General features: G+C 44.0%; 3 protein-coding genes across 6 annotated transcripts; 2 read left to right on the top strand and 1 right to left on the bottom strand.

The window, feature by feature from the left end:
- Position 1: 1 nt before the first annotated feature.
- On the bottom strand, positions 2–8,026 carry FAM228B (family with sequence similarity 228 member B). The gene is made up of 8 exons (XM_085218121.1): positions 7,845–8,026; positions 4,780–4,899; positions 4,160–4,234; positions 3,371–3,568; positions 1,363–1,440; positions 867–954; positions 649–778; positions 2–187 (listed from the first exon to the last, which is right to left on the bottom strand). Exons 2-8 carry the CDS (start codon positions 4,783–4,785, stop codon positions 145–147), a joined length of 618 nt encoding a protein of 205 aa, XP_085074247.1. The 5' UTR covers positions 4,786–4,899; positions 7,845–8,026; the 3' UTR covers positions 2–144.
- A 57-nt stretch (positions 8,027–8,083) lies between these two features.
- Positions 8,084–18,091, top strand: TP53I3 (tumor protein p53 inducible protein 3). Of its 4 annotated transcripts, XM_085218119.1 has the most exons (9): positions 8,084–8,326; positions 8,455–8,576; positions 8,937–9,074; positions 9,822–9,927; positions 14,544–14,686; positions 15,274–15,541; positions 16,067–16,279; positions 16,957–17,153; positions 17,719–18,091. In XM_085218119.1, the coding sequence occupies exons 2-9, from the start codon at positions 8,460–8,462 to the stop codon at positions 17,908–17,910; spliced, it is 1,374 nt and encodes a 457-aa protein (XP_085074245.1). In that variant the 5' UTR covers positions 8,084–8,326; positions 8,455–8,459; the 3' UTR covers positions 17,911–18,091. The 4 variants fall into 4 exon arrangements, with proteins under 4 accessions (XP_085074245.1, XP_003204596.1, XP_010706294.1 ...); XM_003204548.5 differs by lacking the exons at positions 8,084–8,326; positions 8,455–8,576; positions 8,937–9,074; positions 9,822–9,927 and adding exons at positions 13,204–13,417; positions 14,144–14,444; XM_010707992.4 differs by lacking the exons at positions 8,084–8,326; positions 8,455–8,576; positions 8,937–9,074; positions 9,822–9,927 and adding exons at positions 13,204–13,417; positions 14,107–14,444.
- A 552-nt stretch (positions 18,092–18,643) lies between these two features.
- On the top strand, positions 18,644–22,279 carry SF3B6 (splicing factor 3b subunit 6). Its single transcript, XM_010707991.4, has 4 exons — positions 18,644–18,813; positions 18,962–19,080; positions 21,158–21,296; positions 21,771–22,279. Exons 1-4 carry the CDS (start codon positions 18,784–18,786, stop codon positions 21,858–21,860), a joined length of 378 nt encoding a protein of 125 aa, XP_010706293.1. The 5' UTR covers positions 18,644–18,783; the 3' UTR covers positions 21,861–22,279.
- The last annotated feature ends 2,904 nt before the right edge of the window (positions 22,280–25,183 follow it).

The raw sequence follows: 25,183 nt of genomic DNA, 5'->3' as shown, positions 1-25,183 counted from the left end.
CTTTAAGACAACGAGTTTATTGCAGTTCTCCAAAAGACCTGGCCCACTGTCACTTGCTTTGGCAGAAGACCTAACGTATGTTTTGCAGACAGTACCTTCTGATGGCTGTTCTTGCCACTGCAGTGAGCCGGAGGAGAGGTGACATCATCTGCTCTCACTGTCTTTGTGGTGGTCCACGACTCTCAGCCTTCAAACAGAAATAAAAACTATTGTCAGCCAGCCCAAGAGCAAGGCTGCCATCGCCCAGCACAGCTTCCTGCACGAGTTCTTTCCCACGCTGAGTTACTCCAGGAAATGCTTGTCTTTGTGACCGGTTTCCCTTCTAGAACTTGCTGTTAGCCCATAATTGCTCTAACAGTTATGCTGGACAAAGGCTTGGGCCAGCAAGAGGCATAAAGCTCCAGTGCATGGGCTCAGGGGAGAGAGTGGGCCTGCTTCAAGGACATCCGGCTCCCAGCTGAGCTTTGATGTTCTTGTCACTGTGGAACAGGACTTCCTTTAACTGTTGTGCACTGCACCAGCAGGCCAGAGAGCTTTCAAAAGGAGGTGAATCACTGGGAGTGTTTTATCAAATACTTTACAATGGAGCCAAACAAGAGAGGCTTTACCTGGTGTAACTGCTCTCTCAAGAAACACACCAGCTCTTACCTCCTTGTTCGGTGGAGCTCACTAGCAATGTAGGTGTGTGGAACCTTCAGCCACTCGATCGCATCCATGCGCTGCCGGCCCAGGGGAAGCAGGGGCAGTTCCTGCAGCTCTCTGCTAGAGCATGGTCTTCCTGATGGAAGGGAACAGATGCTTGCCAAGGAAGGGGGAGTTTCCCCCAGTATGAAAAGTTTCCAAAGGACACTGATGATTTAACACACCTGTCTCACACTGCTTGACGATGCCTGTCTCAATAAACTTTTTCTGAACAGTTTTTAACAGAGGATCCTGTAAAGCTGGTATTGAAACCTGTGACAGAGACAGTTATTTTAAGCATAAGCACTTAGACAAGGATTTAATGAGAGTGTCTCAAAGACCAGTCAGACAAATGTAAACTTCAAGATGCAGTTGGTTAGCAGGAAGGAGTATCAACCTCAGTTTTTATGAACAAAAAGATGAGGCACGGACCTGAGTGGCCCCAGTTCTTAGAAATGCTGAGCATTGCAGCTCCTCCTTCAACACTGTCACTGTCCTCCACATTCAACACCGTCACAAACGATGAGACACAGACGGTCCCGAGGGCTCACAGCACCCAGGAAGGATTTAGAGAATTGCATTTCATGGCTTTATGTCTGAGTCCTTCCTACCTGCCTCTCCCACCTGGTACACAAGGCGTTGGTGCATTTGATATGATCTATATAACACAAACCACCCCACCTTCCAGCAGTCTGTGCACGTCTTCAGGAGCAATGGGTCATATTCTGATGGGTCATAAGCTTCCAAAGCCACATAGCCCTGTAGGAGAAGCAGGTTACACTGTAGTGTAACAGGCAAATTCCTCCATCTATTTTAATTGAATGCAAGCATATATACATTGTAAGTACTTTCATGAAGCATCTGAACATCCAGACTAAAAGGTTAATTATTACTAGCGCAGTTCAGGTAGTGAAAATTCTGTTCAAGGGAACAGGTTTTGACCAAAAAAGGGGAAAAAAAAAAAAAAAGAAAAAGTGACTAAGCCCCACCGGCCTCATTTTTTCCTTTAAATGAAGGTTTTCAGCTTTCCTGTGGACTCAGTTCGCCAGGGGTCACAGCAAGGAAGGGATGCAGCCTTTGGCTCTCTGGATCTCTGCGCTATATACTTCTTTTTGGAGGTTAGCAGATGAGAGCTGGAAACATCATGCTTGGAACAGGTCGGTAGGGCTGCAACGTAAGGCCAAACCAAACCAACCAAACCAAAGCCCTGGGATCTACAGTAGGTGTAAGAAATCACTGTATTGAAGGCCCTGCAGTGGGCAGATGAATTGGGTCTGCTGCTCCAGACACTCACTGAGCACCTGGGCATCCCCACAGGACCTGAGCTGCTGCTGAAAGCAAAGACTGCTCAGGCAGGCCATATAGCAGCTTCTCTCAGCTTCTGCAAAACTTTAAGAACTAATGTGCCTTGATTTGCAAAGTTTTAGTGCCACCTGTTGGTTAATTACTGTATATCATCCTATTACAGTAGTGGCTGAAGCCTCAGTTCTGGGTGCTGTGCCACACCACAAACTCCATCTCAGCATGGCCTTGGGACTGGAAAAAAAAAAGAAGAGAGAAGAGAAACAGGACGAATTTACATAGAAAGAGGGAATAGACTAATGAAAGAGAAACAAAAAAGCGAGATCTGGGGAACAAAACAAAAAGTCTACAAAGTAAGGAGTGGTGCAAGAGAAAATGGGCAAAGAGAAGGGAGGAAAAAAAAGTGCACAGCCAGAATTTGGGATGGGAACCGATCCATAGAAGTGTCTCAAGTTCTGCAAAATGTGTCATATGCTGCCATAATTAATGCAAACATATGCAAATAATGATGCTGTTATTCTGGAGGGCTGCAGCCCACTGAGGCACGGAGAAAAGGTGGGGGTTGGTCACTGATGGTGCACTTTTTCAGGGTGAAGAACACTCCAGTGCAACAGGCACTGTGTTCAAAGGTCACCCAGCAAAATCCTGACCCAACACAGGGGTTTGCAAGATGCACTGATGCAGACCCAGATGTGCACAGTACATCTAACAGATCCAAATGCCAGGACTTGGGCTGAAGGACCGATTCAGCTTTTCATCATTAAGTGCAGTTTAAATGCATGGATCTTTCACATCAGACTTCTGAAGAATAGATTGTTTGCTCTCATTTCTACACCACAGCTCCCACAGTGTTCTCATTTCTGGATAGGAAACTTGTTTACAGTCTCATAAATCCACTGTGCAGTGGTTTCCACTGACAACAAAAGCCTGCCCTATATAAAATACTATGCTATTTGTGGTAGATGATCTGACTGCCCTTATTGCTCTTGATATCCAAGTCAGAGATGCACAAAGTTGAGTCGTGGAATCTCTTAAAGAATTATATGAAATTCAGAGCAACAACAAGAAGCATTTCCTACAGTGACTGCAGGCCTTTGCTTTCACCTGATGGAGCTCTGTTGACGGAACTCACAAATGAAATCCACTGTTTGACCGTTCTCAGAACCCAGTGTGTGCTCAGTGCACTGAGCAAAGCAATTGCTTTTATCTGATGGTGAATTTGAACAACTGGCTGGAATGATGTATGCCACAATCAGAGGTCCTCAGGAAGAGTAAGTTATAAATAAGGCACACTGGAACACCAGGCTGCTCAACTAACAGCAAAAAGCAGCCAAGACCCCAGTCTCATCCACAACTCTTTCCATGGCAGAAATGTGTATCTTGATACCTTCTTTTTACAGTAGTTTAAATAGAGAGAAAGTTGTTCTTCCCTCCTCTTCTGTATTTCTTCCCTCGACTGGCTATCCATTTTGTCCTCAATTTTCCACAGCAGTGGCTCTGAAACATCCTCAAGCCACTTCTTGTATAGGATCTCCTTCTTTCTCAGATTTAAGAAATCGTGGTGCCTCAAATACCTGTCCACCTCCTGTGTGAAAAATGGAAAAATAAGCACACAACACGTCAGCCAAACAATCACCTTAATGAGTCCACAGATAAAGCTATGCAGCATGGCTGATCTGATCCAACTGGGCAGCACTGCCCTCCTGGCCAGCCCTCCCTTCTGCTCCTCCCTCTCTCCTGTTGGCTACAAGCCCTTCCTTGCATGGGCTCATTGTATTTTTTTAACCATAGTGCAGTAGTGGCTAAAAACTGTTATTTCCCTCCCCCTTTCCCCCCCCCCCCAGGTTATTGGGAAAAGGATTTTCTTCCTCCAGCAGTGGCAGTCTGCTGGATTGGGTCAGCCCTGCTGTCCATTATTCACAGTCTCACCACCATCCATCTCATCCACAGAACAAAAGTTAGGTGCAAACAGCCACTCAAGAGAGAAAACTGTGAAACTCACACTTAGGGTGAACTCAGTTCAGTCCTGTCCTCAGGAAGTCAGAAAGATGTATTTCTGAATTTCGTTTTCCAGGAATATAGACAATTGACATTTTATCATAATTCATCAATGGAAATAAAGACTTTTACAGACAGAAAACCAACAGCAAGCAAGAGAAAAGAGATCATTTCTTACTCTCACAAAGTAATTTTCTCTGTCTAAGATGGACTGAGCAGAAGCGATGATGTCTCTGCTTTCATCAGGAGGCACCTGGCAAAACAGCAAGAAAACAACATGAAGTAAAAGCAGGAGTTACAACAGCAGTCAGAATTACCTTAGATCAGAACAGCTACTTGTGCTGGGATTTAAGGCATGTTGCACCCTAACACAGCTGGCAGAACAGCACAGATCTCTGTGAGCTTTGCTCTGAATAGACAGATTAAACTCAAGTCATGTTTTGGAAGAACGACAGCACTCACGTTCATTGTGGTCAGCCCATGCAGCTCCTTGGATGCTCCTCACTGGGGCTGCACCACCACTTGATGCAGGCCACTTGCTCAAGTGTGTCCAAAACAAACAAAAAACCAAAACCAAATAAACCCCAACATCTAGGTTTCATGTGAAAACTTTCTGAATGTCGTGGAACTCAATAATGCTACCTCAAAGTGCTCAATCAAACCCACCAGATTAATATTTTCAGTTATTTGTTCTCCTCTCCAATGACAGACATAACTCAGACCTACAGAACTTTGCAAACAACCATCCTTTATTCCTCCCTTCATTCCTTCCATTCTATTCCACTCCTCCACTCGTACCTTCATGCGATAGAAGTCCTTCTGTATCAGCCAGTATCTGCTAGTATTTGTCTTCCCAGAGAATCTACTGCAATCAAAAGTATTTGCTGCGTTGCTCCTTGCTGGTGCTGTGGAGCACCTCTGGATAAACAAAAAAAAAAAAAAAAAAAAAAAAAGGAAAAAGTCTGCATGAAAAACATCTACATGCTTTATAAAGATCAGGTTCTCATCTAGATTCCACAGTCAGGCTACAAACTGGGATACAAGAAGTTCACCTAAGATCCTCATACCATGCTGCCTTGCAAACCTCATTCTCCCAGGGCAGGAATTACGACAAAACATCTCTTTAGCAGTTCTCTGAAGTACTTCAGGAGAGAACATTTCACACACACACGAAACAGAAGCACTGGAGATAGGGATATCCCAAGCCAGAGCAATGATTTTAATGGTGAGGGCACTCTTCAAATAAATATACATAGAGGTTCAATTCTACATAGCCCTAATGGAAGTGGCTCTTGTGGTACCAGACCACTGCTTGCTGGGTCAGCAACCTTTTCATGCATACATAAGACAGGCTGCAACATCATTGCAGCACTGCATTTACTGACGCTTCCACCAGCACTAACGTTTGGGGTTTCTCTGTAAGATTGCACAGTCCTTGGATTCTAGACAGCTCAACCTACAACAAATGGACAGGAAAGGCAGAGCATGTGAATCTTCCCGTAATACACACATACTCCATCAGAAGAGGGGTGGCCAGCAGGGACAGGGAGGTGATTGTCCCCATCTACTCTGCTCTTGTAAGGCCCCATCTGCAGCACTGTGTCAGGTCTGGAGCCCCCAGTACAAGAAAGACAGGGAGCTGTTGGAGAGGGTCCAGAGGAGCCATGAAGATGATCAGGGGACTGGAGCACCTCCCCTACAAAGACAGGCTGAGGGAGCTGGGCTTGTTCAGCCTGGAGAAAAGAAGACTGTGAGGTGATCTCATTGCAGCCTTTCAGTACCTAAAGGGAGCCTACAAACAGGAGGGGAATCGGCTCTTTGAATGGGTAGATAACTGCAGGACAAGGGGAAATGGTTTTAAGTTGTGGGAGGGAAGATTTAGGTTGGATGTCAGGGCGAAGTTCTTTCCTACGAGAGTGGTGAGGTGCTGGAACAGCTGCCCAGAGAGGTTGTTCAAGACCAGATTGGATGGGGCCCTGGGCAGCGTGGTCTAGAAGGGAGGTTGGTGGCCTTGCATGTGGCAGGGGGTTGGAGCTTTGTGATCCTTGAGGTCCCTTCCAACCCTGGCCATTCTGAGATTCTGTGATACACATCCTTGAGCATTCATAGGGTGGAGACAAAACCACAGGGATGTTCCTGCTCAGTGGGATGCCTGATGATCTCAGGTGCCAGGCAGGGAAGGCAGGTCTGTGGGTACCAGCTGCCAGTGCCAAGAAGGAAACACAGCTGTAGCCAAATGCCCTGGGTTCTCAGCTGTGCATGAGTTTTGTGTTTCATTTTTGTTCTTTCATCAGAATTCACAGCTGAAGGAATGCAGAGAGTTGCTCACCTGGTACAGCTTATGCTGACAGAGTTCTGCTGCAGATGGTGGACCTGTAGCTCGGGGAGCAGTCTCTGAGCTATCCACAGTATGCATTGCTGGGGGAGGCTGCAAGAAGCATTAAAACATTCCAAACCATATGAAACTGTTCCATAAACACCAAAAACCATGTTGGTCCTACAATACCAGAAAAATAAGCAACAAAGCTCTGTAGGAATTCTAACTGCTGCCAAACATACCAACAGTGATTTTGTATCACTGTAAGTGAAAAGGAGGGAGACAAAGTATCGCGTTTAGAGGCAGATAGTCTGGCACTACCTGTCTGTTCTCATCTCCCTAATAAATGGATGATAAATTTTGTTTCAAAGAACAAAGTGATCCACAAATTACTCCAGAATGCTTCCAGCTTTGAAAACATTTCAAAGTCATCAGGTTCTGCCTTGTGACTTTTATTTCTTTCCTTTGTGCCTTTTTCAATTACATAAAAGTTACCTTCAAGTAACCACTACATTCCACAATAGGGATAGCTGCATTTCAGTGGTTTTAAAAGCCAGTTTTAAGAGATGAAGCTTACACTAAAGTAAACACTGAGATCAAGCCAGGAAATGCCATCTCCTCCATTATATATGCACCAGTATGTTTCATAGAATAATAGCATCACCAGGGTTGGAAAAGACCTCTAAGATCATCCAGTCCAACCACCCACCTATCACCAATATTTTCCACTAATATAATAGATTTCCTCTTGTTTCAGGAGTTCTGTTCAGTAGAGGAGAGTGTTCCCTCTGCTAAAATACACAGTAGCTCCCCAAACACGTGGTTTTGCACAAACACTGAGAAGGCAGATTTAATTACTTCTGTGGCAAAAAGTGAATTCTCTTATAGATGAGGCTCTGTCCTCTCAAAAGCCATTAAGAGAAGCTACCATGCAGGCTCACAGTCATAGAACGACCTAGGTTGGAACAAAACCCTCAATATCAGCTCCAGCCACAATGCACTTGATATCCATGTTATAAAAACCATACACACGCTTGTTAGCAATGCACTGAATTCTGCTGACTGTGTAAAGGAAGGCAGAGAATTAAGAATTCAAATTACTGCTTGACACAAACTGCTTTTTATTCCTCTTGGATGTGGCAAAGTAAGATTATTTATGTTGTTTAGTGTACAGGTCAAATCCTCACACAGAAAAGGATTTGCTAGTTAAAAGTCTGCCATGTACATGGTTTTCTCTCCTCCCCTCTCCTCCCCTTTTCTTTTTCCCCCCAGAAGAGAAACACTTTATACTGAGAAAACTTGTATGTATTAAAACACACCGGAATGAGGACTTTTAAACCCTGTGAAATTCTCAGAAAGGCTTTCCACCCAAACCTTCTATCGAAGGACCCAGCGATGGCCGCTCCAGGGCAGCCCCTGACCAGGGTACCTCAGCACCACTCAGCTGCAGTACAGCCAGGGCGGCAAAAATGGCGCCATGCCTCATCGCATCCCACCACCCATTCCGAATGTCCTTCCGCCTGAGAAAATAGTCCCTCCCCACTACCTCCAGCCTCTCGGAAGAGGAGGGAACCCCCTCAGGACAGCGATTCGGCTCCCTGTCCGTAAGGCAGGTACCCAGTGGCGCCGCCCGAGCCCGAGGGGATGAGGCGGGAAGAAGAGCGGCCGGATCCCTCCGCGCCCGCCGCCAGCGCTTCGGCAGACCATAGCAACGCGAACGCCCGGACCCGAGTCACAGGGCGGACCTTTCCACCAATCAGAATGGGAGCGCCTTGCAGAGTGAGCCAATCGGAAGCCGAGCACGGCCCGCCTCTCGGGTGGGCGCGCTGTGGGCAGCGCAGTGCGGAGCTGGGGGCGCGGTTGCCATGGCGACGCCTCGCGGGGCTGCGGTTGTGGGCACGGGGCGGCTCCTGCGGCTATGAAAAACAGAACCGAGAAACGCTATAAAAATTAACTTTTGGAGGGGTTTTACAGCCTTTCTGGCAAAGGGGACCGTGCTACTGCCAGTCTATTCTGCCGCTCTCTTAGGTTTGGGAATTTTGTTGTCTTACTTTGAGGGTTAGCGTCAGTTGTGTCGAAACTCCTAAATTCCCCACGCAGAATTGGTTTGCAGTTTAAAAGAGGACGAACATTTACACATCCGTTCCTTTTCACAGAACAAATGATCCAACTTCAGACTTTGCTGAATGAAAGCCTCATCAGAACAAAGCACGTGGAGAACGCAGCTGCGATCGCCATAAATGAAAGGGAAGTCTGCGCTTCCACCTCTGGCTTCTATGTAAGCGATGGGAGCTGCGGGGTGACGGCGGCGGGAGGAGCGCTGGGAGCGCGGAGCTCAAAGCGGCGGTGCGGGCGGGGAGCTGTGCTGTGCTGTGCTTGGCGAGCACGTGTATGTGCGTGCATCCTCTGGCACTGAGACGTGCTTTCCTAATCCCTGGGACACCACCACCAAACGTACAGTTTGGGATGCTCAGAAGAATGTGTTCGGAAGATTTGCTAACATAGCCCTAGGGGTTGAGGTAACGTAATTTTAAGTGAACTATCAAAGAAAGTGGGTGAGCAAACCATGAGTAAAGAGCAGCTCATCATTGTGAAGACGTACATTTTCAGTCCATAACACTGTGCTGTATGCACACAGGTGCCACCAGAGAATGCCATAAACCTCATCTATGCCTTCTACAAGAACTTGCTGCAAGTTAGAAAGGAAGGACTCTACTTCAAGCAGAAGCACTATAAGTGCGTTCGAGCAGATGAGCATTCCATCTATCTTAAAAATGTATGTTGACAGCTGTGGCAATCCTGAGAAGTTTGGAAGCATCCTACTTCCTTGTTTTACTGTCTGGTTGCCATAGGACGAATGCTGTCATGTGTTTCTTTCCTTCTTTCTCTTGGTATCGCTTTCCCAGCAGGTTGGGGAAACTTATTCACATTGCTGTGCAGTAATACATTAAAGGTGCTTACAGCAGAGTGGGGCTGGTCTCTTCTCACTGGTGACAGGTGACAGGACGAGGGGAAATGGCCTCAAGTTGCACCAGGGTAAGTTTAGGTTGGATATCAGGAACCACTTCTTTACAAAAAGGGTTGGTAAGCATTGCAATGGGCTGCCCAGGGAGGTGGTTGAGTCGCCATCCCTGGATGTGTTTAAAATCCATTTGGATGTGGTGCTCAGGGCCATGATTTAGCAGTGGGTTGTTGGAGTTAGGGTAGTATAGTTAGGTTGTGGTTGGACTCGATGATCTTTAAGGTCTTTTCCAACCTGAGCAATTTTATGATTCTATGATTCTGTGATTAATCATTGGAAGCAACAACGGGCAACACAGTAAGGGATCTGAGGGACTTTAATAAGCAGCAGTCTTCAAAACATGCACAGCTACTGTTCTGTCTGCATCCTTTCTTAGGATTTGAGAGCATTCGTCTTTTTTGTCCTCAAGTATACTGGCAAAGGGAATGTCTGTGAGTACCGTAAATTGTAAGGCAATATGTATGTGTGTGCATCTAACTTTGTCCCAGTTGTATTATCTAGGCAGATGGAGGCCTCATAGTGGTGAAGACAAAAGCTTTCATCCTGATTGCTACGTACAGAGTGGGCATGTATCCCAGTGTGTGTGTGGAAGCTGTGGAGAAACTCGGTAAGACAAACACATGTACCAGTGTGCCTGCATGTCAGTGGTTCACTGACTGGCTCTGCTCTTGAAACGACTTCAAAAATTTATCTGACATACTATCAAATCCTGAAAATCTTGGCAGCTTGAATACAGCCACGGGTTACTGCTCTCCAGTCATCTCACCATGATCCAAAGCTTCCATGGGTATGGACAGGTTGCAGAACTGTCTCTTGCATTGGCCTTTGTGGCACAAGTTTTTTGTTTGTTACCCTTAAACACAATGGAACCCAACAATCACGTTTCCTTGACCTCATACAACTAATGCTGAGTCTGTGTCTTAACACACATCATCTGAGCATCATCTTCGATATTCTAATTCACATTCCACTTCTTCAAAGACCCATGAGCTTCCCCAAGGGTTTCAAACTTTCCTTCTTTGCCTATGAATCTAAAGACATCATTAAGCTGCTTCCTCTCATATTTTCTTTCACAGTTACAAAGCACCTCTTCTCTAACAAAAGTACCCATTTCCTTCCCTCTTCTGCCAAAGTTCCCTTTGTGGGACTCCTCTTAATTCTTCTCTCTGAGGTTCGGTGTTTCAAAGACTTAGGGTTAAAATCTCACACTTTGTTCCCCATTTGAGAATAAAGCAAAACATAACCCTTTACAGACAAGCTGTCCTCATCTCAGATGTAGTTTTCTCAGTGTGTGGAGGTGCTGGCAAGGATTATGCCAGGGAGATAAATAACAGATACACATTCTATTGCTGTAGTGTGTGGCTGACTATTGGAGATAAAATCATTTTATCACATCATCCAGATGGACTGAATGCCAAAGAGCAGATCCCAGAGTAGCCCTGATTTTCACCATGGAAACAAAGATATTTCTATACCTATGAGTATGCCCATTTCACTGCATAGGAATGAAATTCCAGATCTATTGTGCTCAGCATTGTTCCTTGTCTAGGTGCCTACATGTAAGTGGAATTAATCTGTGTTTTGGGGCCTAAGCTGTTTAGTCTGAAATGAGCTGTAAGATTGACAGTAATAAATTATTCATCAAACTTTCATTACATGTTTCCAGAGCCAGATTTCCTGCAGTTTTGACAATGTGAGTTTATTCTTTCCCTTCAGGATGATTTCTTTGTGAAAACAAAGTGGAATTAGCTTTTACTTGCATCTTATTTTTGCAAATGATTTAGGTATAAAGTGATCAGTGTTTATTTTGTAGAACAGATAATACCACACAGATATAGGCATTAGGATTTTTGCTGTGCAATTAGGAATACTGCTGTCTGTTCTTTCAATTAAAGCCCGAGGTGGACTTGAACTTGAAAAAAGCATCTTGATTACAGCAGTTCTGTGTGTGATTTTCATCATTGTTGATTTTTTAAAAAATTAATTTCCTTGTGTTTTTATAGCGGATTACTTAAGAGAGAAGGGTAGCTGAATCAGCAGAAAACTCAAACTTCATCAAGTTCAGAAGGACTGTTTACCAGCAAAACAAGTACAGAAGTTTGACATATTATCCAATTCCAGCAAGTACCTGCTGTTTTACTGCATTCCAGTGCAGTGAAGGCTCTTTCCTTCTGTTTTTCTTTCAAGAACTCCTGATAGCTCACAGCTCCCAAGGAGTACCCTCTGCATGTATCATCCAAGTTTCTGAATAGAATTTAGAGTGATTCCATGAGATTTGGTTTAAGATGCTTTTCTTAGTCTTCTGTATGTTGTCTTTTAGTTTGTTCTCAGATAAGAAGGTTATGAATTTTCCTGTGCAAAATAACTCATAGCGTTTCTCTATGGCATCACAGACCTAGGAGGCTAAGGAAATTGCTGCATTAACAGATTTTCAGATTGCTCTGTACACTTTTGAATATTAAAACACATTTTTCCCATGTCTGTTTGCACTGTCACTGACTGCTATAGAATATACTTAATCTGTAGTGGATTGTGAAGTTCTGTGAAGACTCAGGAGGAGGGACAACATTGCTACCAGGCTAGAACCATAAAACTGTAGAACAGTTCAGGTGGAAAGGACAACTAAGATCATCTAGTCCAAACACAAGCCATCCCACCATGCCCCTCAGTGCCACATCTCCACAGTTCCTGAACTGTACAGAAGACAACTGAGGCTCTGGCTGTATCACCAGGTGAAGAACAGGCTGAAGAAAACCAGGTCTCGTGATCTTCTCACCTGCAGAAGCAAATAAGCTATAGCTCTTGGAGTCATGTGAGAATAAACACATGTGGATAGTGATAGGACAAGGGGGAATGGTTTTTAACTGAGACAAGAGAGGTTTAGGTTAGATATTAGGAGGAAGTTTTTCCCCCACAGGGTGGTGAGGCACTGGAACAGGTTGCCCAAGGAGGTTGTGGATGCTCCATCCCTGGAGGCATTCAAGGCCAGGCTGGATGTGGCTCTGGGCAGCCTGGTCTGCTGGTTGGTGACCCTGTACAAAGCAGTGGGGTTGAAACTAGATGAACATTGTGGTTCTTTTCAACCATGGCCAGTCTATGATTCTATGATTCAAACAAATTTTTTGCTATATTTGTTTCTAAATTTTTTTAGTTTCGAAGTGTCCAAATCCCAAAATATTAAAATCAATACAAAAAGAAACTCTCAGAAGAACCCCACACACAGACAGAGGTATGAAAAATGATACTGTATCTAAATACTCTGAAATGGTAGTTTTATTTCCTGACAACTCCCACATAATCAGGAGCTGGCAGGTGGGATGTGGATAAAGGCATAACCTGAGGCACCTCCCACTGTGTGAAATGGCAAAGCTCAGCAAAGAGGTGAGATAAGGTGGCTGAACCAGCAGGTAGAAATGCAGTGGGCGGATGGACACGAGCCAGTGAGCTCTGAGTGCTGCAGTCTCACAGGAAGCAGAGACAGATCTAAACAGCATTAAGGGCTGTCACAGCTCATGCACCCTTAACACAGTGTGAGTAAACCCAGTCTGTGCTATTCAGAGTTCAGAAATCCAAAGAGCATTTAAATGCTTCGCTCAGGAAGCTCCGAACGCACACAGCCAGCCAATCAATGAAGAGCAGCAGCAGGGTAAAGGCACCAAACCAACCTCCCTGCACGCTGGGGGTGTACATGAAATCTCTACATCGATGTCAAAGGGAAAAGCAGATTTCTGCCTCGATCCATGAAACAAAGCATATCTATGGGAAGAAATAACAGTGAGATGTGCTAATATTTCTGACTCAGTTCAGGTCTTTCCCTCCAAGTAAAACACGACCTCTTCTGATTGCACCTCTTGTCTTGCTGGGGTACAGCTGACTGCAAAGGCAGAGCCTGGGAGGAGGGAACCAGACCTGACTGCTCCCAGTGACAGTTCCCATTGCGCAACTTCTCTTCCTTGAAGGAAAAGGTGGCTCACAAGACACGGCCAGGAACCACGCACCCTTAAACTGCCGCTTCAGGCCACCGCCGGCAGATCTGATCGTTTGAAGTTGCTGCGCTTGGAAATCTGGTTCTCCACTTGTAAGCATTTGAAAGCAACGTAGGTATTCATATCTTTGCTACACTTTTTAAAACCTATATACATGCATATTTTGGTGGATCTGCTTCCAGCAACAGAGCATTCAGAAAAATGGGTTTGGTGGACTGTCGAAAGAGGGATGAAAACTTCTTTACCATCTGATTTTTAATTGTTTGTAGTGGAACAGGTAAGAAGGGAGAAACACGTGTATAGGGTGCTATCCAGTGGGCTTCTCATTACATTTCTGTGCTGACAGACGAATGTTGACAGACTGGATTGACTGGTTTAGCTGAAAGTAAAAAAAAAAAAATGAAAAACCAGCCAGTCTGGTTTTTCAGAACCAGAAGCCTTAAAGTTACATTTTATGCCAATAATTGGTAGCAGTTTTCAACTCACCATAAAGCAGCCACAGAGCACCACCCTGTGGGAAATTACATCCCTGGGCTGTAAGGTGTTTATCATTCCACATTCCCAGCCTTACAACAAATGTTTAAGTACGCACTTAAACATTTTGTGCAGATAATGTAATGCATTGGGCATGGGCAGAGGGCATGCAGCTCTATCACACAGCTCTGCTTACCTGAAGAGGGTCAACCTTGCATGCATCCTGCACACACGATTGTGCAGCAGATCTATACTGCATTTATATGTTGCAAAGGACAGGAAATAACAGAGATTTTCCCATTCTTTCCTCTTGTGCTTCCACCCAGTACCCAGAAGGATGATTACTCCAGTTTGATTTTCCAGGTGGAAACAGGCTTGACATCTCAGCCCATCTCAACAACTGCTGGTGGCAAAACCAGAAGCTGTGAAGAGTTACCTGAAAGGTTCTGCAATAGTGGGACCCTTTACAGGAGTGAATCCAGCACGCAGCAGTCAGGAATCACCTGCTAAGGGAGGCAAGGAACATAAGCAGGAGGTTTTCAAAGCATCTCTTACCCTTCAGTCATGCTAACTCACCGTTTCTCAGGCAGCTCTTTCACCTTCAAACTGCTTCACAGTCTGTGTTGTCCATCTGCACTTCAGCCCATGTTTCTGCCTTCCAGAGGTACAGGAGTTTAGCTGTACTGATCGCAGAGATCGCAGAGATGTTCCACCTATACAGTATGCCTGCATTCGTGCTGACTTTGACATGACTGTTTTTTAGGGAAGATGCTGGCAGCCCACTTTGATTCCCCAGGAGGCCCAGAAAATCTCTATGTAAAAGAAGTGATGAAACCACGTCCAGGAGAAGGAGAAGTTCTTGTGAAGGTCTCTGCCAGTGCTCTGAATAGAGCTGATTTACTCCAGGTACGTGTATGTTAAGTGCATTTATGTACCTGAAAACACCAACTTTTCAAGTCTCCATTTGAAGTCTTGACAAATCAGAAGAGTTAACAGATTGGCCTTGGTGAGCATGTGGATGGGAGTCTTCCAAGGAAATGCTCATAGGGCTGAAAGAAGAGGTGTTGATTGAGTAGGTGAATGCTTTTATTTTGGTCCCTGCAATGCATGGAGACATGGAAAGGCAGCTGTCTTTCAAAAAAAAGATGTAAAATGAGAGCTCCAGTCTTTCTGGATGCTTAGACCACTCCCTAATTTGAGCAGAAAACCATGATCAGGAACTGAAAGCCATTCCCAGTATAGATTGGTGTGGACATAGAGAGCTTGCCGCAAATCATACTTGCACAATTTTAAGAATCAAATATACTTACTAGGGAAAAGGGAGTGTTGCTAAAGGATGGAAGGTCCTTAAATTACTGAAACTTTTGCACAGTCCAAAATCAGGATAAAATGAAAAGGTATGTAGATAGGAGGTATGCAAATAAAATATCGCAGGTTGTTACACTCACTGATGTATGGCTTTTCCTTCCCTTCCCTCTTTTGTTTTGTTTTAGAGGAGAGGGAAGTACCCTCCCCCCAAAGGAGCAAGTGATATTTTAGGCTTAGAAGCAGCTGGGAGTGTGGCTGGGCTCGGACCTGGCTGCACTGGGCGGTGGAAGATTGGCGATGCAGTGATGGCTCTGCTCTCTGGAGGCGGCCAGGCTGAATATGTTACAGTACCTGAAGGCCACCTGATGCCAGTTCCCAAAGATATTACATTTATTCAGGCTGCAGCCATTCCTGAGGCTTGGTTAACAGCTTTTCAGCTGCTGCATTTTGTAGGTGAGACTCTATCCTGTCAAAACAGTTCACCTTCATTTCTGCTGTTAGATCCTCTGATTGTTGCCTCCATCTGAATGCTGTCTGCCTTCAAAGTCTTTTCTCTGTCACAGCATTCACATTTTACCTATCTGGTCAGAATAAGGTATGAACTCACATTCTGAAATCATCTGCCCACTCACAACATACTCTGCTGACTTCAGGAGAACCAATCCTTAATGTTACCCAAAACTTGAGGAATTTCTCCACTGCTGAGTGCCCAATTTCTCAACATTAACATTCAGTGAGTTTTCTATTGGCAGCAGTTCACTGAAGTCAGTAAAATGGAGTCCTGTTACACCAGGAGTTGTGTTCATTCTGGATTTGTTGCTTTAATAAAGGACGTGAAGTTGTAAATAGGACTTAGTGAATAAGGGTAACTCTTTAAGATTCCACTCTTTTTATCTATTCAGTTTTTGCCACTTCGATCACATTTTACTTCCCAGATAATGCCCAAAGGGTAATCGTTTCCTTTACATCCTCCTTCAGGTAAAATACAGAAAGGGGAAACAGTGTTAATCCACGCTGGAGCTAGCGGGGTTGGTATGGCAGCCATTCAGCTGGTCAGACTGGCAAATGCTATTCCCATCGTGACAGCAGGAACTCAGGAGAAACTCAAAGCAACAACAAACGCTGGAGCAGCTGCAGGGTTCAACTACAAGAATGAAGATTTTTGCGAAAAGGTCTTGGCCTTCACCCAAGGTAAGAACCTCTAAGTGAAAGACACAGTTAAGAAAAGTGTGTATCTTCTAAAGCATATGCACACACACTCAATTTCAACTGGGAGTTTCCACCATCTTTTCAAAAAGAAGCATGTAAATCCTCTATGCTCCCTTTGGTGCTAAAGAGGTTGGGAATTCAGTGGTATCAAATCTGCTTTACTACTCGTGAGTTATTACAGGTAACATGACATGCTGTTCAGACCGAAAATGTATCTTTCCTTAATTTATCTGGGCTCTGTTTTGCACATGGGGTCGCTTTGGCTTTATGTTCATTGGCAGTATAAATATGGTGCCAATATTATTGTTGCTCCTACAGTGAAGTGTAGGAGCAAATCCTTGCACTTGTTTGAATATGTGCACAAAACTTTGTTATCTTACAATTAGGAAAAATTAGGGTTTTTAAAAGAATTTGAGACACTTTCTGACAGAGTGCACGTGTGTGTGTCTGTAATGATTTGGTTTTGTGCCTCATGCTAGGATTCTTTACAAATCTTTGTACCAGTTCATTTCCCAGGATTTAAGTAAGACCTGCAAGAATAATTCTGTACCTAAAGAGAATAATGTTTTACTTTTGCTTGCTTGACATTATCCTACCTTTAATACAGTTCATTGGTATTGCTGTTTCTTTTTTTTTTTTTCTTTCTGTTTCTACTTGAGGTTCTGGAGTAGATATTATTTTAGATTGTGTTGGTGGCTCTTACTGGGAGAAGAATCTCAGCTGCTTGAGAACTGATGGCCGGTGGGTTATTTATGGACTACTGAGTGGAGGTGAAGTTCATGGAGATTTGCTTGCAAGGCTGCTTTCCAAAAGAGGGAGCATCCACACAAGTCTATTAAGATCACGAGACAAGGAGGCAAGTAATGACAATCAATGCTGTATATAGTTTAATCTTAAAATATGTGACAGTTTTGAGAGTTTTCTTTTTATATCAGCTCTAAAGCAGAAAAAAAGAGTACCAGGTTGAATTGTTATCATATACTTTAGAAAACATTGCAAAATTACATGTTTCCTTTTTCTACCTCTATGAAGTGCATCTTTCCAGTAACCAGTACACCAGAGGAATGCATTGGGAATACTCAGGACTTTTTAACATACTTAATAAGTACCATAATTCTAAAAGATTTGTTCTAAGAAATAAAACTCAGGTGATCAGATGACTTGATCAAGTCTGGGGGAGAGAAAGAGAAGAACCTCCACCAGGTCATCTGCAGCCACAAGTCCAGAAATCACCAAAAGAAAATCACTTTATGTGGAAAATTCAGTTATGACTATAAAAGGCACTTTAAGATAGATGTTGTCCATGAGTCAACCTGAGAAATGTCTGAGAACTGTGTACATTTTGTATGCTGTCTTCAGAGACTGTTCAGTGAACATGAATGACTAGAAAATGATCTGAAAAACGCTTTCTTCTTCTGCAGTATAAGGAGCAGCTGGTGAAAGCCTTCATAGAAAATGTGCTGCCCTATTTCTCTGAAGGAGCCTCTCCGCATCTCCAGCCGCTTGTCGACAGCATTTACCCTCTGCATGAGATTGTGGAGGCACACAGGAAAATGGAAGAAAGCAAGAACATTGGCAAAATTGTCATCGAAATGCCACTGAAATCACCCTAAAGAAAGGCCCTCTGCTGTAGCTGCTCTATGGGTATGAGCACTATGGATGATGCCTTAAAAGCCGAGATTCTGCTATTTCTGCTTCCCAATTGGAAATGATTTATTGTGGAAGATGTCAAAAAATGAGGGCCAAAGCAAAGCCTTACAGGATATGTGAATAAAAAAAGCAATTCACACTGCAGATATAGTGTATGACATCTTTACACAGGAAAACAGATAACAGCAGGACAAGGGGAAACGGTTTTAAGTTGAAGGAGGGAAGGTTTAGGTTAGATGTCAGGGGGAAGTTCTTTACTATGAGAGCAGTGAGGTGCTGGAACAGCTGCCCAGAGAGGCTGTGGATGCCCCATCCCTGGAAGTGTTCAAGGCCAGGTTGGATGGGGCTCTGGGCAGCCAGGTCTAGTATTAAATGTGGAAGCTGGTGGCACTGCCTGTGGCAGGGGGTTTGGAGCTTCATGATCCTTGAGGTCCCTCCTTCCAGCCCTGTACATTCTGTGATTCTGTGAAAACCACCACACATCTATCTCCATTCTGTTTTGGGCTCATTTCTGTTTTCCCACAGCTTTCCAAGCCGCACAATTCGTACAACTCAGCAGGCGCGAGCCTAGCCCCACCTGAACAAAATGGCGGCCGGCACCGCTTCCCTCAACCCATAGGAGGCGGGAATGGGGGCAGGGCGGTGGGCGGGGCTACAGGCACGCAATCACGCGGGGTAGCGCGGCAGCACTTCCGGTAAGCGCGCGCGGTGCAATTTGGGATAACATCCGGGTCTTCCGCTAAGGAGAGCGGCGGTGTCGGAGGATCGCTGTTGGAGGACCGCTGCCTGTTGGCGTTTCTCTCCCAGGCCCAAGGCCCCTCCGTTATCCCGGCGCCATGGCGATGCAAGCGGCCAAGCGAGCCAACGTGAGTGCTCTTACCGGCTTCTAGCTTAGTAAAACACGTAAAGTCTATAGCTGATGCGCAGCAGGCCTGAGATGTAGTAGGTAGGCTGTAGCATTTAAGGTTTGAAGTGAGTTCTGTGTGTAACACAACTGTGTTGTTTCTGCTTCAGATTCGGCTGCCACCGGAGGTCAATCGGATCCTATACATCAGGAACTTGCCTTATAAAATCACCGCGGAGGAGATGTATGATATTTTTGGGAAATACGGACCTATTCGGCAAATCAGGGTGTAAGTAATTTTAGTTTCCTTTGAGAAGTTAAGCACTTAACTTATCCCAAGGCTTTGGGATAGCTGTCATATGTCAGTATTCCTATTACAGTGGTAACAACTGGTTTTTATGGCTGAAAAAGCTGAGTGTGCATTAGAGCATCCCTGTGTGCTAAAGGGGCACGTGGTTGTGTTTCTCTTGTGTGTCAATTTGTTGGTAAGCAGAATGGTGCTGGTAGGTATGTTGGAATAGCTTAAGCCTGGTCTGAATGTAGTAAGCGGGGCAAAATAAGGACATAAACCTTAAATGAACTAACTTTTTATTTTAAGTAAAGGTAAAAATATGAAAAGCGAGGTTTGAAGGCAACTACTTCTGCTCAGTGAGTATTAGGTAAAGAACTAATGTAGAAACAGGTATGGTACCACTGATAATGGACCTGTCTACCAGAAAATACTGCACCCCTTGCTGTGCAGCTCAGCTCTGAGCCATGTGGAGATCCGAGTGAATTTTATTCCAAATATGCTGAGGCCGTACTTGTCTGTGGCACACCTGAGGCTCTTCCCTTTAGTTCCTTCAAATATTGATGACTAGAGCTCTGATGTTCCTTGCTGTCTTGAGCGCCATGCCATGGACCTAACTGTAATTTCATCTGGTTAATGCTGTGTTCTAAGTTTCAGGCAGAAAGAGTTGGCTGAGGAGTTAGGATTAGCTGTTGAGAGCTGCAATAGGATTGGTTGGAGTATTGGCATTCATACAAGATGATCTTTTTTTTTTTTTTTCCAAGCTCAGAGAAATATTTTGGAAGGGAGGAGCAATAAGATTTGGTGTTCATCTTTTAATGCTTGAAAAGAAATTAAATGTAGGGTAGATATGATATGGTTTTCTTCATACTGCCTTTATCCAGATGTTGGCAAAATAACTTGTGGCATCTCTGAGTTCTCAGGTTGTTGACTGGCTTACAGCTGAATGTGTCCTTGTTTATGTTGCTCTGTTTGCTTGTGCTCTTAGAGTGGGTTGGGTAATGAATCCCTAATGTTCATCACTTCAATTCTGTGGGGAATTGATATGATAACAGCTAAAAGGATCAAACTCTACCCCAAATCACAGTGCTCGTTTTGGCCAGTGCTGTAGTGATAAAAAGCGATGGCTCAGTGCAAAGAACAAAGTGAGTTTTCTGTGTAGAGTTACTCCCAGTAAACATGAACAGAGGGGAGTACTGGGCTGTGTTCCTGCATGCTGTGTTGGAACGTGCAGCTGGTGGGGTCTTAATAATACAGAGAAGAACAACAAAAGGGACTGGGCAAGGGTTAAAAGAACAAGAAAGAACATAATCATTTGCTTGGCTAAATAGCTGGGATTTTCACTCACTGACATACGCCGACAGAAGAGAATTAATATGAAAAAAGTAGGTTAGACACACCACGTATGGATGCAGTGCTCCAGGTGAGGCCCCATAGCACAGAGCAGAGGGGCAGGATCACCTCCCACGCCGTGCTGGCCATGCTGCTTTTGGTGCAGCCCAGGGTACGGTTGGCTTTCTGGATTGTGAGGGCACAGTGCTGGCTCGTGGCCAGCTGCCATCCACCAGTACCCCCAGATCTTTTTCAGCAGGGCTGCGCTCAATCTTTTCTTCCCCTAGTATTGGTTGTGAGCTGCCTTTGTGGAACTCCCTTTGTAATTCTTCTCCTTCTTTGTGCAGTTTTATCCTTTTTGTTTGCATACGCACCGTGACGTGGACGTGTGTGATGTTGTTTATTGGAGTTCATTTATAAGTCAGCTCCTAAGAAAGAGTTGTTGTGATTCCTAAGTTGGCTGTAACTGTCTTTTAGCTGAGATCTCGTGGCTGTGAAAGCTCTGTAATAAGCTCTGTGTAAGCTCAGAGCTGGTTAGAGTGATGTGCTCAGACGTGTCTTCTGCTCCTCAGGCAAAGGAAATTGAATTGATGGTCTGATGAGTGATGGTCGTGCAGCTGAACCAGCATGCATCAGTGTAGCTGTGTTGTGCTAAGAACAGTATTCTGTCTCAGTCAGTGCTGAATATTAATAGAATCCTGTTCATCGAGTTTGATATTAATGCTTGTTAACATTTGCTCTGCAGTGGAAACACTCCAGAAACGAGAGGAACAGCCTATGTAGTCTATGAAGACATCTTTGATGCCAAAAATGCTTGTGATCATCTGTCAGGATTCAATGTGTGCAACAGATACCTTGTCGTTTTGTACTACAATGCAAACAGGGTAAGTGCTCTTGGTTTTCTTATTGTTACCTTTGAAGATGTTCAGCATTAAAAAAAAAATCAGTTTGAGAAAATGGTTGGATGCTTTTAAGAAATAATTCCAAATTGGTAGAGAGAATGGGTTGGATAAATGGGTAGGATTTCATCTTCAGTGTGATTCATGTGCATAAATCACCACAGCCTTTGGTCTGGGGATGTGGAAATCGTGCTTCTGGTGAGAAGAGATAGAAGGGGCCAAACTGTGACAGAGGGCTTTGAGATTTATTTAACAGGAAAAAGTCTGTAAATCCTTGGTGTTCTGCCTGATGAGGCCCAGAGTCTGGTGGAGTTCTCTGAGGTTGAGAATTAAGCAGTGCTGTTTGTATGTGATGTTGATGTCATTCACAGTGAGAAGTTGGTTGCAGTTTATAGGAAATAACATACCTTAAGATGCAGTTTTTCTTCTCACGCATTTTATTATTTCCCTTAATTACAGGCATTCCAAAAGATGGACACAAAGAAGAAAGAGGAACAGCTTAAGCTGCTCAAAGAAAAATATGGAATAAATACAGACCCACCAAAATAAACTGATGTGTTTTAAAAACTGTTCTCCAGATCTACCACTGTGTTTTGAAACTAAGTAAGGATTCCCACTGAAGTACAACTTTTTGTTTTTAGCAGGCTGTAATTTGAATCTTTAGATCAATTGAATAGATGTAAAACATCAGAATATCTGTTTTAAGATAAAATCCCCTGAAGGGACATGACTTCCTGTGTTGTAAGGGCTTGGATGGGTGAGTGCTGTATAACCACCTGTTTAGGGCAGGACTTTGGAAGATGGGACCACATATGACGAGCAGTTCTGGCCTGCTGCTCCCCAGCCTCCAGAGCTGACTTTAAACATGGTAGTCGCCAGGTGATGCAGAAGTTTCAAGGGCTCAATATGAACTATCTCTGAATTTCACCTGCTGCTTCTAAAAATTGATTAAATGTGAGTTAACGGGACCCTCCCTGCTTTTTCACTTGTGGTTTGTGAATGGTTTGATTCTTCTTCATACTTACATACTGTATACAACTCATTGTTTCTTTTTCTTCCTGGAAATGTTTGATGGAGTGTTGTGGTTTAACCCAGCAGGTGGCTGAACACCGCAGTTGTTTCCTCACCCCCCTGCTTCCCAGTGAGATGACGGGAAGAATCAAAAGGAAAACAAAAGAAAGTAGAACTCATGGATTGAGATAAAACGATATGCTAAGCTGCAGAAAAGGGTAATAGTTATGACAAATGTATCTAACAAGTGACACACAAGCAGTTGTCCACCACCTGCCAACCAAGGCCCAGCTAGCCTTCTGAACAGCAGCTGAGAGCAAGATAAACTCCCAACCCCTTCAGAACTCCATCTGCATGATGTTCCAGGCTATGGAATATCCCTTTGGCTGCTTTCAGTCAGCTGTCCTTGCTCTGTTCCCTCCCAGCTACTCAGGCCCTTCACTGAGAAGGGCTTTGGCTCTGTACAATGCTGCTTAGCAGTGACTATAAACAACAGGGTGTTATCAGTGTTGTTTTTCTCCTAGAAAAAAAACATTGCATCATACCAGACACTGCAGAGAGATCAGTTACGTTCCAGCTGAAACCAAAACAAGGAGGCTTAGCCTGTTAGGCTGCTGTTTGCTAGAAACAAAGCTGTATTTGTAATGGAGATTCCTCTACAAATAGAAAATGAGTGGCCATGTGAAGTAATCCAACTGTTAAGGTGACTTCTGTCAAGAAACTTCATGCCCTGTATAAGAGCTACTCCTAACAGCTCTCACTGCTGTATGGCTGAGGATGCTGGAAGAGATCTGGAAGTGTACCAGATTTGCACTGAAGAGAAGCAACAGGAATGAAGTTAATGTATTTAATGTTAAGTAGAGAACACAGGACCAAAGTGAAGCAATAGATGCTGGCAGTAATTTTAGATACCTGAAACGTGACTGTAATGAAGTTCATGCTGAGTAGAAAATTTGCAGTAGCCAGTAGAGGAAAAAAGAAATCTGATTTTTAATTATTTCTCGAAGTATCAGCATTTGTTGGATGGGGTCCTGGGACTGGATGGGCTTTTAGGTCCCTGCCAACCCAAGCTGTCCTGAGATTCATTCTAAATCCCTGCTGCCATTGTGGTTGGCTTTCTGACTTGCTCAGCCCTCTCCTGCTTCCCCCCATCCGCTGCATCTGTGATGTGCATATGTTTAAATGCACAGGGGGCAGTGATCTGTTTCATCTGCTTCATACTTGCAGTTAATTACTTCTCCTGTGTGAACTTGGTTAAGAGGTCCAACCCGTGAGGTTAACACAAGTCTAAGTTGTTCAGGCAAAACCAGCTTGATTTAAAATGTTTAAATGAATGAAATCTTACGGGAGACTTCTAAATGACCTGCCACAGCTTTGTAAAGGTTGGAGGGAGACACGTGAACGTGCGTTTTACACAAGCTGCAGGGCGTTTAGATGGCTCTTGGCTGTAACAAGAACTGGATTGATGCTTTAATAAATAATGATAAATGCTGGTAATAACCCACTGAAGTGCTAATAACGGAGCCGTGTTCTGTCCGCCTTGTTTAAAATCATGTGCAAATACTGCATTCCATCTGTCAATAGCAGACAGCATGTTGCCTGCTCTGTAGTGTCTGTTTTGATGAGGATTTGGTGCTGTTTGAAAAATACGTATAAAAAGCAATTCTGTAGGGTAATAAGATTAATAAAAATTCCTTCAATGAATCCTCAACATCAGCAGCTTTTGATATCTCCAAGAGCTCAGCTGCTGCCTTTCATTAAATATTCCATTTCATACTTTTTCTTCTAGTGTCTGCTGGGGGCTTTCAATGTCCCTATATGTGGAAAATGAAATAATAATTTGTACCTGTAAGACAGAGAGAATGGAAATCGAATGCCCAGAGGATTGTTTTGATGAGGTCTGCTCAAGATTTTGTTTGAAATGTAATATCAAAGGACGAGGAAATGAGTTCAGTTACATGAATGGCAGAAGGGGCAGCAAATAAGGCAGATGTTACCAGCCTTGCAGTCTGCATCTGTGCTGGTTTTTGTGTGTGCTCACTTTCCATTTAATTTTTCAGGAAGTAGGGCATGAAATTAAGCCTGGGAGGTCATTTTTTTTTTCCATCTATACTGTTTAGAAATCAGTAACAAGAGCAGATCTGATTACACAGGCAGCAACAGTAATTTTTTTTCTAATCCATTATATAGTGGCAATAATTATATGTACTGTGTTGATCGATGATACAATTAAATAAATTAACACATTTGCAGTCAAATGAAGAGCTGGAGATTACATTTCCTTGAAGACTTAATTTCCCTAAGTATCACAAAGCACAATTAGTTTTCCTTTCACATTTTTTTTAATGAATTTGGCATGAAAGATGTAATAATCTCTGCTTCCAACAAAGGTCTCTGAAGGGAGAGAGTGATGAGGGAGAGAGCTTCATCAAGCAGCTGTAATAAGGGTTTTACAGACTCCTAATGGCAGGCTTGCACAGCTGAGGGCAATGGGAAAGGTAAGTGCATAGCAGCTCTTTGGATGGAGATGACAGGGCTGTGATCAGGTCTTACAGCCCAGCAGGAATGCACTGCTCACCGGTCAGAAACCCAGCAGAAGTGGAGAGTGATGCCCCAGCTCTTGTGCAAACAGCAGTATTGGTTGGACCGATTAATTCTTTGTGTCACTGTATGCTTTTGAGGCTTTTGAGAAAGGCCTGTATCCTAAATGAGACCTTTCAGTGAAACATGGATCTGTAACCCAGCTGCTGCAGAGACCCCGAATTTCCATTGAAAAAGGGCTTTCTCCTTTGTTTGCTTGGAGGAGAGAAGAGCAAGAAAAAAGTTTACCAATTTTCAGTGAATAATAACCTGCAAGGAGG

Source organism: Meleagris gallopavo, chromosome 2, assembly GCF_905368555.1.
Source record: "Meleagris gallopavo chromosome 2, MGAL_WU_HG_1.1, whole genome shotgun sequence".
Lineage (NCBI taxonomy): Eukaryota > Metazoa > Chordata > Aves > Galliformes > Phasianidae > Meleagris > Meleagris gallopavo.
The sequence above is the reverse complement of the archived record's forward strand: the minus strand, read 5'-3'. Positions and strand labels throughout refer to the sequence as shown.